This window comes from Lithobates pipiens, unplaced genomic scaffold, assembly GCF_037356315.1.
Source record: "Lithobates pipiens isolate NorthernLeopardFrog02 unplaced genomic scaffold, aLitPip1_a1.2 Scaffold_11, whole genome shotgun sequence".
Taxonomy (NCBI): Eukaryota; Metazoa; Chordata; class Amphibia; order Anura; family Ranidae; genus Lithobates; species Lithobates pipiens.
Window position 1 is genome coordinate 17,152,505 of NW_027507696.1, and position 15,182 is coordinate 17,167,686.

Consider the following 15,182-nt stretch of genomic DNA (forward strand, 5'->3'; position numbering starts at 1 on the left):
TTTGCCATTTAGTATTGCGCTACGTTAATTGGTAACTGCGCAGTCATGCAACGCTGTACCCAAACAAAATTTTAATATTTTTTTTTACACAAATTTTTTTTTATTATTTTTATGGTATTTAATTACCACAGTTTTATTTTAATTTTTTCCCCATATAAAAGAAAAAGACTGAAAATTAAAAAAAAAAAAAACCTATTTGTTACTTTTTGCTATAAAACATATCCAGTAGAAAATTTAAAAAAAATTTAATTTCTTTATAAATGTTAGCCCAAATGGATTCTGGTACATGTTTTTGATACAATAAGTGTATGTTGATTGGTTTGCGTGAAAGTAATAGCACCTACAAACTATACACAATAAACAAACTATAAACAACAAAACAAAACAGCCTCTGTCAAACAAGAATTTTCTTACAAATTTTCGTTCATCGATTTTCCTTGTTGTTTCACAGCAAATTAGAACAGGACAGTGTGTACTTTCTTATAGTGTGTATCCCATTAGATAGCTGGGGGTGGAGACTCCAGAGGGGCAGGTCAGCAGGACGCAGAGAAACAGCAGTAGACTGATCTTCCCAGTGATTAGTACAGATGGGCTTGTCAGCACAAGTTTGGGCTGTGCTCTCAAGTGGAATTCGAGGAAGAAAACTGACCACACTGGGATGGATGTGTTACCATGCCTGGCATGGTCAGTTTAAAATAGAAATGCAAAGGAAATGGCAGGATCACCAGATATTTCACAAAAAGAAAGCAATAGAAAGATGAACAGGATACTTCCTAATACAAGTGCATGGTACAAGAGACAGGGGAATATGAAATATTGGGGTAACATACACTTTAACCCTTACTCTGACCCTACTCTATATAAAAGCAAAATAAAAAAGTTTTGGTTGTACATAGGTTTTAATTTGAATACGCAAGTGTGTAGTATGGGAAAGCTTTGTAACTTTTCATGGACTAAAATAATTGGACAATGTTTTTGTGGTTAGCACATGTGAGTGGAACAAACGTGAACCATAGACGTTCACGGATATGTATTCTAAACCTATAGACACAGTGCGGTTGGTTTACTAAAACTGGAGAGTGCAAAATCTGGTGCCGCTGTGCATGGTAGCCAATCAGCTTCTAACTTCAGTTTGTTCAATTAAGCTTTGGCAAAATTCTTGGAAGCTGATTGGTTTCTTTGCACAGCGGCATGAGATTTTGCACTCTCCACTTTTAGTAAATCAACCCCTAGGTGGTTAATTTCTTTTGTGTTTTCCCTATGCTTTACCCTCACCTTATACATAAGAATTACATAAACCTAATACAAAAATGTCATACACACTTAGGCTGGGTTCATATTAGTGTGAATTGGTTGCAGGTTATCCCGCATCCTATTCGCATGTCAGCAGATGGTGACAGGCTCTCAGTTCACACATCTCCAAAGTGACTCCGGTGCAAATTGCTCAGGAGTCCTGTACGTCTTCTGGTCTGATTCAGGTCAGAATTCAGCCAACATCCGATCGTTCAGAACGCGTTGACGTAGAACACGTACGACGGGACTATAAATGGGTCAGTAGCCAATAGCTTTATTCTCGTAATTTATTCTGAGCATGGGTGGCACTTTGTCCGCCGGAATTATCTACACACGATCGGAATTTAAACGATCAGATTTTGTTGTTGGAAAATTTTAGATCCAGTTCTCAAACTTTGTGTGTCTGAAATTCCGACAGAAAAAGTCAGATGGAGCCCACACACGATCGGACTTTCCGACAACACAATTCGATCGCACATTTTCCGTCGGAAAGTCCGACCGTGTGTACAGGGCATTAGAGTCCTTTAAATGCAATTGTAATTTAAAGCTGAACTCGGAGATAAACAAATATTGTCTAACTAGAAGAGCTATATGTATTTTTATTTGAATCATTGTTTATTCCTTTCAGATCTGTGTAATAATCCACATCATAAAACTTTGCCAGGATCTTCCTGTAATAAAGATCGGTCACTGCTGCTCTCTCTACTTGTGTGGGGTGACTGGTCTTGTCTCCGCCCCTTCTTGTAGATTTCTGCAGACAACTTGTAGTGGATGGAACCTGCTGGGTCCCTCCCACAGCTTCACATAGGCTTAGTACATCACACTGATGAGGTCACTACAATTTTTACAAGGCTATAACTAAGTTTACAAAGGCATTTGGTGAATACGAAGAGGATTATAACCTTTGTGTCTTAGCCCTTGTACACACGGTCGGAGAATCCGTCGGAATGTGTCTTATCGGACCGTGTCGTCGGATAATCCGACTGTGTGTGGTATGCATCGGACTGATTCCGTCGGAATATCCGTCGGACCCAATTCTCCAACATGTTGGAAATATTTCCCCGACCAACTGGGCCGATCGGACATACTCCGATCATGTGTAGAGAATTTTGATCGGACCAAGTGCCACGCATGCTCAGATCAAATTCCTACATCAAAGCTATTGGCTACTAGCCTGAATGTAGTCCCATCGTAACGAAATTACGTCATCACGTTCTGAAAGATCGGATTTTTTCGCCAACTTTGTCCGACCGTGTGTATGCAACAGTTTCGGACAAGATCTGACAGACAAAATCCGACGGATTTGGTTGTGGAAATCTCCGACCGTGTGTACAGGGGCTTACAGAGGAATATATTAAAATAAAAATCTTTGTGCCTGTAGTTCAGCTTTAAGGATTGTAGCAGAATATAATATGAAATCGGTTGTTTGTGAGTTTTTATTTTTTTGTTTATAGGTTTGTTCAAATCGTTTTTTTTCTTCTTTGGCAGGAAGTAAAGGCACTTTTTTATTTTAAATGCAACCTGCAAGGCAAAGGCATAATGAGCTAGTATGCATAGCATACTAGCTCATTATGAATAACTGACCTGAGAACGAAGCCCCCGAAGCGGTCCTCCTCCTTTTATCTTCACCACTGCCATGTATCCCGGAGTGACTTCCGGGTCTCGCTGCTCCAGCGCTGTGATTCGCCGGAGCCACGATGACGTCACTCCTGCGCATGCGCACAGGAGCCGACACGAGCGGCATATTGGCGTGATCTGCGGCGTGCTCAGCGCGCCTGCGCGCCGCTATCTACGGCGCATGCGGTGTAGACAGCGGTGCCTGTCTTTTTGTAAATATCTCCTAAACCATGTAGGTTTAGAAGATATTTCTTGGACCTACAGGTAAGCCTTAATCTAGGCTTAACTGTAGGTCAAAGTGGTTTGTAAGGGTTTACAACCACTTTAAGGAGTTGGGCACGCATTTCTGACACCTGTCAAACAGTGAAATGACAAGTGTGTACTAAGTGAAGTGAAATAGTACACACCTTGTGGTTGGGGGTGCTTGGGAAATGATTGTACGTTCTTGTCTGTGCCTAAGAGCGATCCAGCTGGTGGCAGAAGGCATCTTTTAAAGCATACTATAAATGGGAGTCAGAATGGTATTAAAATGACATTAGTAGGAAGAGAGGACATGTTAGGGGTGTCCATAACAGCTACTTGTTTGCTATATACAGGCAGAGTTTTAAAAGCTCCAGAATGCGCATCATAATCCTTCACATGCTGAAAATGAAGGAAGTTCTGCATCACTGAAATATATTTAACTGAGTACAGATGTTTAATATGATGAGCTAATTGAAAGAAACATTAGATTTGCACTAAACTGTGTAATCGATAAATAGCTGTAGGTCTTCATTTTTATTATGATGCTTTATTGAGTAGCCAGGTGGCAGTGCAGTTCTAAGAGCCTTTTAAAATAAAGTATGTCTGTTACATATTGATAGCAAAGACACAGATCCAATAAATAAGATGAGTCACAAATACACCGGTCTGCCTGCCACATACAGAAAACCGTATTAATAGAAAACCCTGCTTTGTTTATGGATATCACACAACATGTATTAATTAATTAGTATTAAAGATGCTATTTTGTAATTTAATATTAATAACAATATTTTTTAGTTTTAAACACTTGCCGTCTGCCCAAAGTACATTTACTGTGGGCGGGTGGCAGCTGCAGGCTGAGCCACATACTGGTACATCACTGGCACGTCCCCTGGGGCACGCAGTAGCACGATCATGGGTCTACTGTGTCCACCTCACAGTGCTCGGGTATCTGAGTGGTGACCGATCATAGCGATTACTAGGGATGAGCTCAGGCGTGTTCGCATGGACCACGTGCTGAGCCCGCCAGGAAGTCGGCGCAGCGCTGCGCTAATCACAGGCAGTGAGACATTGCCCCGATGTGCAGCTGCAGAGATCGGGAAATGTCTCACTGCCTGTGATTAGCGAAGCTCTGCGTCGACTTCCTGCAAGTGGTCCATGCAAACACGCCTGAGCTCATCCCTAGCGATTACATGTAAGCAAAACTGCCATGAATGGAAGCCATTGTTTGTTTTTGTTTGTTTGTATCGCAAAAAAAATGCCCTGGTTATGAAGGGTTGGGTAAATCTTCCGGAGGTCAAGTGGTTAATCACCACAGTTTAACTTTAGAAAAGGTTCCTGCACTACTTTGGTCTAACTTTTGTCCGTTTTCAGCCCATCAATATCATTGAAGTCAGATCCACACAGTGCTAAAAAAAATATGCAATGTCACTGTACTAATGACACTGTCAGGCAAGGAATTATCAGGGGCAATCAAGGGGTTAACTGTGTGCCTAGACAGTGCCTAGTGCTTTGACTAGGGGAAAACACAGGATCAATGCCTTCCCTACTCACAGAACGATGACCTGCCTTGTTTACATCTGGCTCTCTGCCTAATGATCGGCGGGTGCCGGCAGACATAGAGTCCACGGTACTTGCTGATCAGCTCCCGCTGTGTATAATCACATGAGAGTGTGTCGCTGGAAGCACACATGCATGCCCCAGACTCGGAAGTGCAGGATCACATACTAGGTACATGATCCTGTGCAGAAGAGTCACCTTACCGCTGTATATGTAAGTTATACGGTCGTCAAGAGTTAAATGACACCAAGATAAAGCTCTATTTGTATAAATAAGTGATATCAATTTCATATGCATACATCCGGGGAATTGCCGGGTAAAATCACAGTCTTGAATAGCAAAAAATGGTCTGGTCATGAAGGGTGTAAAACCTTCCGAGGTCAAGTGGTTAATCTACAACCAGCTATGAGATTCTATAGTTGGCAAAGAATATATATTTCCTATCTTTGCAGCCATAGCAACAGTATATAAAGTGTATCTAAACCCAAGAACAAAATGTGCAATATTGCAGCTTAACAGTCCTGCTGCAGCCATGATCCTGGTATCATTCTTTAGAGCAGGCAAATGGCTTTCTGGTGAAAGTGATCAGAGCAGCCTAACTGATGCCCAATCACTTTTACAGGTAGCAGAAGAGGGCCCCGGTGGGATGGGAGAACCCTGGACCAATGCGACCTGTCACATTGGATGCACTGTAAAGACTGGGAGGAACTTCCGCTGTTCCTCCACCTCTGTGAAACTAGGAACTAGGAGGCCATTGTCACTTCTGGTTTGGGTTTGTTTGTTTACAAGCTGTTACTGGCTTATAAAGTAGTAGTTTGTCTGACTGCTTTGGCTCCATAAAGAGAACCTGTCGCAGCCCATGCTATCACAAAGGAATGTTGCTCATACCTTGTGATAGCAATAAAGTTCAATGAAAAAAAAACAGAGACAGTGTAAAAAAAATGTATTCAAATAAATAATAAAAGAAAAACGAAAAAGCGCCCCTGTGCTCACAAACAAATGCAAACACACACAATAGTTTAATTTAAACTGGTAACCTGTAAAGGCTTTTAAAGTGCCGCCTATGGATAATTATTTTTACAGTATTTCGCCATTCCGTAGGCATGCACAATTTAAAGCATGTCATGTTGGGTATCTATTTATTTGGCATAATATAATTTTTATTTTACCAAAAATCTGGGCATTATATTGGGTTTGTGTTCACTAACATTCATTAAAATTTATTTTTTCCCTGAAAATTGGCATTTGATAAATCGCTATGCAAATATTGTGCAACATACAAAATTGCAACACATGCCAGTTTATTCTCCAGGGCCTCTGCTTTCAGAAAATATATAATGTTTAGCAAAAAAATGCTGATTTTTACATGTATGTAAGAAATGTCAGAATTGGCACGGGTGGCAAGTGGTTAAAATATTAATCTTATCCTGAAAAAAAGAAAACGAATGCAGCCACCAAAGCTATGGACTGGTAAGCTGCAATATATATTTTTCATTTTTAGGTTTAGATATGCTTTAAAGTTGTAGGCAGCATTTCCAGAATCCATGTCCTGTAATTTTTCTCTGAAGCCTGCATAGAACCTAAAGAGTAACTTCACTTTTGTTGAGAAAAACATTCCCCTCTGGGTGATCTACAGACCTTGCAGGGATTTTATTACATTTTGTTGGATTCCTACCTATTTTGAAGAAATAGATGTTTGTCTGTGTTCATGTGCATGGGAGTAATGGGAGTCAGCTGCTGCACCTGCAGGGCTCTGAACAAAGGGGCAGGGTCTGCATCCCTTTTTAGATGTGATTCCCTTTGGGAGTATCTCACCAAAAATAAAAATTTTGTTGCAGGGGATGCCTGAAATATGACTTGTATCTTAGTGTAGACTTCTGGCAAAATCAGTGAGCCAATCACAGAAACAGGAAATTATATTTCCAGGGGACGTAATCTGTGTACAGAACGCCTCCAGGTTACCATATTGCATTGCATTTTACAACATGCAGAAACTGCAATGGGGGCAAACAGAGCAGTAACTATTTGAGACTGTTTTTTCTTTTATTATTGGAATGTTCATATGTAGATCACTGGAGCAATTATATGTTGAGATCTCCCTTACCCTTGATGAAAGAGAAAACTCTGAAATGCGTTGGAGGGTATATCATTCGATAACAATATTTTCTTCAGTTGACGTATATTTTTTATTGCTCAGACTATGTACATTCCATGTTATCTGTTTTTATGAAATAAGTGTTTATAATAAAATTATTTTATTACTCACTTAGTGGTACTATGAGTCAAGTACCTATAAAGTCCCACTTTAGGGGTTTGTCCGCTTTCCATTGTTTAATGTAGGGATGTGGCACATTAAGAAGTGAATCACCGATACCCTTTACAAACAGTGTTTCTAATGCCGTGTACACACGACCGGACTTTCCGGCAGACTAGGTCCAAAGGGATTTGTCCGGACAATCCGATTGTGTGTGGGCTAGTCCGATCGTTTTTCGAAATAAAAATCAGACGGACCTAGAAATAGAACATGTTTCAAATCTATCCAACGGACTAAAATCCGTTTGTCTATATGCTGGTCCGACGGACCAAACATGACGCAAGGGAAGCTATTGGCTACTGGCTATTGAACTTCCTTGTCTAGTCCCGTTTACGTCATCGCGTTCAAAACGGACAGACTTTCGAACTGACTTAGTCCGTTCGTGTGTGGCCAAGTCCGTTCGCTCGGAAAGTCTGTTGGAACTCCACCGAAAGTCCGTCGGGAACACCGCCGGACCTAGTCTGCAGGAAAGTCCGGTCGTGTGTAGCATTAGTAATACCTGGATCAGGTAAACACTCAACATTCAGGTTAGCATTGATTTTTCTAAGTTACTGTTGCAAGCGGGACTGGCATAACCTAGAGCAATATGTACACAGCATAAGTTGGTAAGGCGTTTGGGACATTCATCAAATGTATTAATGTACTGATAAACTGCAATTTTATTAGTAGATTGTGAACGAATTTGTGAAATGTGAAGATTTTTAAAGCTAACATTTTTAGGTATGGTTTTCTATTTTTTTTCTGCAGTTATATTGGTCCAGCATAATAAGTATGCATGCGCCATACTTGGCCGATCCCTTTGGAAACAGAGACTCACTGTAGTAGGCACCGCTACTACAGGGATCACTGCTAAAATGGGGGTCCTGTGCTGAGCAGCTGCCCTGCTGCATAGTGATCACAGGGGGTTTGCATGCTTGGCACAGCACCATTCAGAGAACCCTTTGCATTTTCCCAGTGAATTTTCCCAGTGAATTTTCCCAGGTCTGCTTGTGCAATCAAAGCGTTCTCTGATTGAACCAGGTGGAGAGACGGAACAGTGAGGTAACAATCTCCATTTCATCCAATCAGAGAACACCTGGTATTCTTTAAAAAAAAAAACTGCAAGGCATTATGCGAATGACACCCATACTGAGTTAGTGTACCCCCTGTGTTCACTATACAGCAGGACAACCTTTCGGCACTGGACCCAAAAGCTAGTGCGTATCACTGTAGTAGCGGTGCCTACTACAGTGATTTCCAACTTCTGCAGAGATCGCCCGGTATGGCACATACATAATTACATTGGTCCAAGCTAGAAAAAAAATAAATAAATACCTAAACATCAGCTTTAACATCTGGTCATAGTCATAAATCACGTGTACATATTTATTTCTCTGCTCATGGATCAGTACTATTCCTGCAGGTGCCTGTGTTGCCTACTTTTTGACAAAAAGGAGAGAATATCGAAACTCCATGAATCCGTTTAAGAGTCTGCGAGAGAAAGAAGAAAAGAAGCTGAGGAGCCGACGATACAGGGTCAGGGAGCTAAAGAAGTCTGCAATTTATTTTGTGTGTGACATAACTGACCTTTACTAGGGCTCATTCACATGGACAATTAAGGGGACGGGCAGCTGTTTGAGTCATGGTTTTAGCACCCCCAGGCCACCCACTTAAACAGTAATGCAGCTGCACAGGGCTGTACCCAGAATCAAATAGCATTTTGCATTCAGAAGGGGGTACTCCACCAAACATGGCCCATTCAAGTGAATGGGGCTAAGATTGTGTTACGGTAGGTCAGCATTGTGAAAATTAAAGCAGGCAGTGAGGAGGTGACATAGCACTGCCCCACCGCCTGTCAAAAGCCTCTTAAAAGCGATCCACTGCAGATGCAATGCAGCACATGTGAAGGAGCCCATAAAGAACTAACTGAGTAACTCACTGCAACAAATAACATGCCTCATTTTAGCAAATAAAAGGAAACTGGTGATGGGTTGCTATGAGAAACTCAGACAAATATGCTTTCAGACTGATAAATGAAGCTAAATATGCCATAACAGTTGTTCTTCTAGCTAATGCACATTTGTCTAGAACATTGCCACATTCTGCAGTCCCTGTCTTTTGCATTATCCTTTAATTCTTTAGCATGCACTAGTAGTAGTGACCCATTGTCTCTCTTTTCTTTCCACTGTCATTACAGTCTCTTTATACATCACTCTTTGTCACCGTGCCTACTTCTATTACTGGAACTACAAGCTGAATTTGACCTTAAAGGACAATTAAAATGTGTTCTTTACCAAGAGGCTTAGAACTGCCTGGGCAGATTTTCAACCCACTTAAAGGACCATTAAACTTAAAATGAAGAAGTTACAGTATGTGAAAGACCTTCTCAAAACATTTACAATGTGTGTAAAATTGTTCTGGTGTAAAGAGCCAGCTCAGCCAAATAAATGTTGATTGCAACTCATCTCGGCTTGTCACAGTGATAAACTGTTAAGACAGTACTGGCTTCCTGGTCTGCTTCTGCTATCATGTGTGATGGTCAGCAGTGTTGTGCAGCATCCCCATCCTCATCCCCATCTCCATCCCCATCCCTTCCTAATTTTTTAGCCCTGGAACCACACTGATGATTGCCTAACTATTATTTATTCCAATGCAAAAATGTAATATGTTGCAGCACGCCATTCATTACATGCGATGGCTGCATTTGTTTTATTTATTCGGTAGAACATTTTCAGCAGGTACAGAAATACCTGATTTTGCCAGAAATACATGGGTTGATTTACTAAAACTGGAGAGTGCAAAATCTTGAAAATCTAGAAACCACTCAGCTTCCATTTTTTTTGCCAAAGCTTAAAGGGATTGTAAAATCTCATTTTTTTTTTATTTTTAGGTAAAGATAACAAACATGTTATACTTAACTGCCCTATGCAGTGGTTTTGCACAGAGCACACCAGATCCTCCTCTTCTCGGGTCCTTCCCCCCTGTTGAGTGCCCCCACAGCAAGCAGCTTGCTATGGAGGCACCCGAGCCGAGCCGCAGGTCCGTGTGTCCATTTAGACTTGGAGCTGCGGCCCGTCCCCTTTCTCTCCTTATTGGCTGGCTGACTTTGATTGACAACAGTGGGAGTTAATGTCGCCATGCTGCTGTCTCAGCCAATGAGGAGGGGAGTCCTGGGCAGCTAAGATACTACTGCAACATTTCTGGATCTAGAGGGACCTCAGGTAAGTATTGGGGGGTGAGTGGGACTGCTACACACAGAAGGATTTTTATCCTAATGCATAGAATGCATTGAGATAAAAAAACTTCTGCCTTTACAATCACTAAAAAATAAATAAAAAGAACCCTGTAAGACAAAGGCATAATGATCTAATTTGCATCGCATACTAGCTCATTATGAAATACCTTAGAAAGAAGCGCTCCAGCAGCACCCGCACACTACTGTGGCAGCTGACATCTACCACAGTGTTTCTTCTGGGTTTGTGGGCTCCGGCGATGCGAGTGGCCACAGCCGCCATTTACGTCATGGGCTCTGAAGGTTCAGCATGGTAAGCTGGATTTTCAGAACGCATGCGCCGATGATGTCCTCAACTGCATGCACTCTGAATATCTCCTAAACTGTGCATGTTTAGGAGATATGCAGGGTACCTACAGGTAAACCTTACCTGTAGGTACAATTAAAATATAAGTCTTTAATTCCTCTTTAATTGAAGAAGCTGAAGTTAGAAGCTGATTGGCATGCACAGCTGCACCAGATTTTACTCTCTAGTTTTAGTAAATAAACCCCACAGTGCCCTGGTCACCTCCGGCAAACTGACTTGGAAGCATAAAACTTTATTTCCCTAATTACATGAACTACTCATCTCATCACCACCTTGTAATGGAGATAAATAAAGGCAGACATGCCCAATATTCCCCTATTTGGAGGGCGAGAAATATGGCTTCTTCCGTAGATACGTTAGAGGATTGAGCAGAGCCACCCGGTGGCACAAGGTGTATTATTTGTAGGATTACCAAGTAAAAATGGGAAAAATGCCTGAAAAAAGAAAACATATGCAACAATCTCATCTATGTACTGGTAAACTTTAGGCCTCATGCACACTGGACATTAAAATAACCTTATAAAAATGGCAGTAGCCTTGCAATGAGTTTCAACTTTTTTTCAAAGTTTTTGCAATAGTTTTTTTCAGCATTTTTTTATTTATTTTTTAAAGAATTTTTTTTTTCCAATGGATCAAAAACTTTAAACGCTGGTGAGTGAAATTTTTGAGCGTTTTTCTACGCTTATCAGCGTTAGAGCATTTTTACAGCTGAAAAACGTCTCTCAGGACCCACTAGTTTTGGGGTTTTTTTACTGCTCAAAAAGGCCACTGCCCAAAACTTCTGATAACAGCCTATGTGTGCATGTACACATAGGATAACATGATGGAGAGCTTAACCACTTAAGCCCCAGACCAATTTGCAGCCAACAGACCAGGCCTCTTTTTGCGATTCAGCACTGCATAGATTTAACTAACAATTGCGTGGTTGTGCGACGTGGCTCCCAAACAAAATTGGCATCCTTTTTTTCCCACAGTAATGACGCCGATCAGCAATTTTATTGTGACTGCGACATTATGGCGGACACATTGGAAATTTTTCACACATTTTTGGGACCATTGTCATTTATACGGAAATTGGTACTATTTAAATGCACTGATTAAATGCACATGTGTTTTTTTTTTTTTTTACTGTTGGGGGGCGTGGCTTGGCATGTGATGTCACTGATCATCTTTCCCTATAACAGGGAACAGACGATCAGTGACAGCCACAGTAGGAAGCATGGGGAGAGGTTTGTTTACACAGACCTCTCCTTGTTCTTCAGCTCTGTGGCCCGATCGCGGGACACCAGCGGCAATCGGGTCCACGGGTCCCGCGGCCACGGAGCTCAGGACCGAGTCGTGAGTGCGCCATCGGCGGCGCGCGACCCATGGCTGGCCACTTAAAGAGCCACGTACAGGTACGTGATTGTGCCATTCTGCCGACGCAAATGTGCAGGAGGCGGTCCTTAAGCGGTTAATGACTGTAGGAAAAAGTCTGCTGCCAAAAACCGCTGCTGTACAAACGTCCAAAAACGTCCAGTGTGCATGAGGCCTAAATGTATTATGTTTACATTTTGGGATTTGGTTACACTTTATAGTCTGGCAAAATTTTAGAGGTCATGAGGCAAAGCTGAAAAGTACAAAGTGATCTCTCTTTTCAGTTCAGCAGGATCGTCTGCAAAATAGGTAGTAAATATGTTTCTTAAAAGATAAGGTACTAACAATGGTCTTATCTCTTATTTGTACAGCTTTTTGCAAACAGATCATGGGGTGTGCAACAATTTTCTCCTGAAGACCAAGCCCTGTGGGAGGGTGTTACGGAAGAGTTAATGTCTGATGAAGAGGACAGCCTGTCTGAGCCGGGGGTATGGGTAGCCCGGCCACCTCGTTTCCGATCACCAGAGCTCTCAAGACTCTGTTACAGCATTGACTCGCATTCTAAACATGGCAATAAAACCAATCGTGTCTACGGTTCTCTCTCTGACCGACTGCCTTCTGCTGAGATTCAGCTATTGCCCCCTCACCTTTATAATCCTGACTGGGAAAGGGAGGTGAATGAAGAGGAACTGACGGGAGGTGCACGGGGAAGAAAATCCTTTTGTCCGGATCTCAATTCCTTTATACAGATAAAAGTGGAAAAAGATGAATAAGACGTTATGAACGATAAATGCACAAACTTTTCTTTTTAGCAGAGGTTACACAATACAACACTGTGAAAGAAGGCATTAACAGCGAAGGTGAGCTATGTGAAAGGGCTAATGTCCATGGCAAATATTAATAAAAACTGCATTTGTGTTCATGACATCGGTGCAGCAGTGCTTCGATTTGATGAAAGCAAAATAAAATGTTATTTTTTACATTCTGTTTCTTTATTTGCAAAAGCTTATCTCTTTTCTGCATGGTTTGTTGTAAAATATGTAACCAAGATTTGCATGCTGTATGTCTAGACATAGTATAAATATAAGTGAATAGAAATTCATGATGGTCATGGGTACTTGGCAATAGCCTTTCAGCAGATCAAGATAATCCTATTTCCTTCAATTATTTGCAGACATGGTTCATTTGTGGAATCTGTTATTTAATAAGATCATCATCACTCCTATATATTAGATCAAGATTGATCAGGGAAAAGGAGTCAATGGCTTCTAAACAACCATTTTGGTTTATTTTGACTTAAAGCAATTTGTTCTTTAAGGGACACTGGAATTCTAATACTGTTAGGCTATATTGCTGTCTACAGGAGAATTTGGCACTAACCAACAAAAATCTGTAGGCTAGCTCCAAGATAACCCTTCCTCTACCCAATATGCCATGGTTTTATGCTAGTGTCCTAGGAGAATTGACTTCTTTCTTCCATATTTTGCTCATTGGAGAACAATTATTCCTGGAGGTATTTTCTGGTCTTCCCGAACAAGTGGTTTATTTTCCATCATAAGACCCCACTTTGGACAGGTCTCCTGGTTTGGACTCTATTGGGCACCATCTAGGCATCCTCCAACAGTAGAGGTAGGCTGATTCCTACTCTGGATACTACCATGAGTCTCAGTACTGATTATACTAAGGATAATCCCTTCCTCCCAACTGGTAGTCTCAGGAAACGGACAAGTGGGTAACGCACTTAGTGGCACCTCAGATCATGTGTGGCATTCGGAGGCTGGAGGACCCTGTGCCTTCCTGGATAGTCAACAGGGAGAACACACTGATCTCCTGCTGCTGATATGCCTTAACAGGAGCAAAGTCTTAATGACTGTGGGACTTGGCCACATTCTTCTTTGGCAAAGCCGCAGTATCTTCAGGATTTATTCCCTTGGTCTGCCCTTAATATACTCATAGTGGTGCCGTTAAGATTTTTGTCCTTTGCTACACAGCAGTTGATGCTTTGCTAGATCTTTGCTGGAATCAGGATCTTTCTTAGACCTATAGCTTGAGGTAAGAGATAAGCTTTGCAGTTCTTCAGCAGTATCCTTCTAGAATGACCCAGCAGCACCTCTTGTGTGCCAAAAAGGATATATAAGCTTCATCATCGTGCCTATCTGGTTGTTCCTATCTCAGCAGTCTAGGTTTGTGATGGGTTTTTGTTTGATCACCTTTTCGCTGGTTCAAGTTCAGGGTTCCTTTCACATGGAGTATTTTCCCTCTGGTGGTGACCTTTCTATTTAGGTCTTGAGCATCAGGCTGATTCTTTGTGCACTCCCTCTGGTCATGTGGGCAGATTCACCATGTCTGCATGTCTGGTTGGGGGCTCAACTTAATTTAGTTCAGATCTGGACATTGGTCTTTCCAGGTGGCTCTTGGGCTGCAGGTAGTCCCCAGTTCTCTTTATTGAGCCTGTTAGTGGTAGTTGTGCTGTTGCCCACACCATAGCTGGACTGCTTTTGAATCAACAGTATCTGAACTCCTGTGCGCCTCAATGGACGAGAAAAAAAAAATGATTTTAACTTCAAGCTCTAAGTAAAAATCCTTTTCTTGGAATCCATTGAGGGAAAACTGGTTGCATCCATTTGTTGTTATTATTATACAGGATTTATATAGCGCCAACCGTTATTATGTTCATGCTCTTGGTACTGCTTGCTACAAACTGAGGCATGCTGGGTAGAGGAGAGGTCATCCTGGCCTAAAGTTTTTTTTTTTCCAGTGTCCCATCCTACTCTAGGCAGCATTTTTTTTTTATAAATATACCCTTTTGTTTTAAATAGACTTTAAATGACAAACAATTTATATCCAAACTACAGATAATAGTTTGAAAGCAGGTACAGTACATTTTTTTTTCTTTTGGAATAAAAGCTGATCATCAGTATCATAAGGGTTGTCACAACTCCTGTAGCTAATACTTTTGCTGGACAGCTTGACCTGTTAGGGTATTTTTTCCCATTTCCTTTGTTTCCCCTAAAATAAGACCTAGCGTGATTGTCGTGATGGCTGCAATATAAGCCTTACCCCCCAAATAAGCCCTAGTTAAAGTCCTTGTAGGTCTTATTTTCAGGGTAAGGCTTATTTTCAGGGAAACAGGGTAGGGCTTATTTGGGGGGTAGGGCTTATATTGCAGCCAACACCGACAATCAAGCTAGGTCTTATTTTAGGGGAAACAGGATAACATC

The 15,182-nt window shown here is 41.5% G+C and overlaps 1 protein-coding gene across 2 annotated transcripts in view; it reads left to right on the forward strand.

Moving 5' to 3' along the window:
* Positions 1-12,941, forward strand: part of CUNH14orf93 (chromosome unknown C14orf93 homolog) — a 57,050-nt gene extending 44,109 nt beyond the window's left edge. For both annotated transcript variants that reach the window (XM_077468960.1, XM_077468952.1), the window contains exons 6-7: positions 8,430-8,542; positions 12,333-12,941. In XM_077468960.1, coding sequence (XP_077325086.1) covers positions 8,430-8,542; positions 12,333-12,734 — 515 coding nt within the window. In that variant the 3' untranslated portion in view covers positions 12,735-12,941. The remainder of the gene's footprint in view (positions 1-8,429; positions 8,543-12,332) is intronic.
* Positions 12,942-15,182: the final 2,241 nt, after the last annotated feature.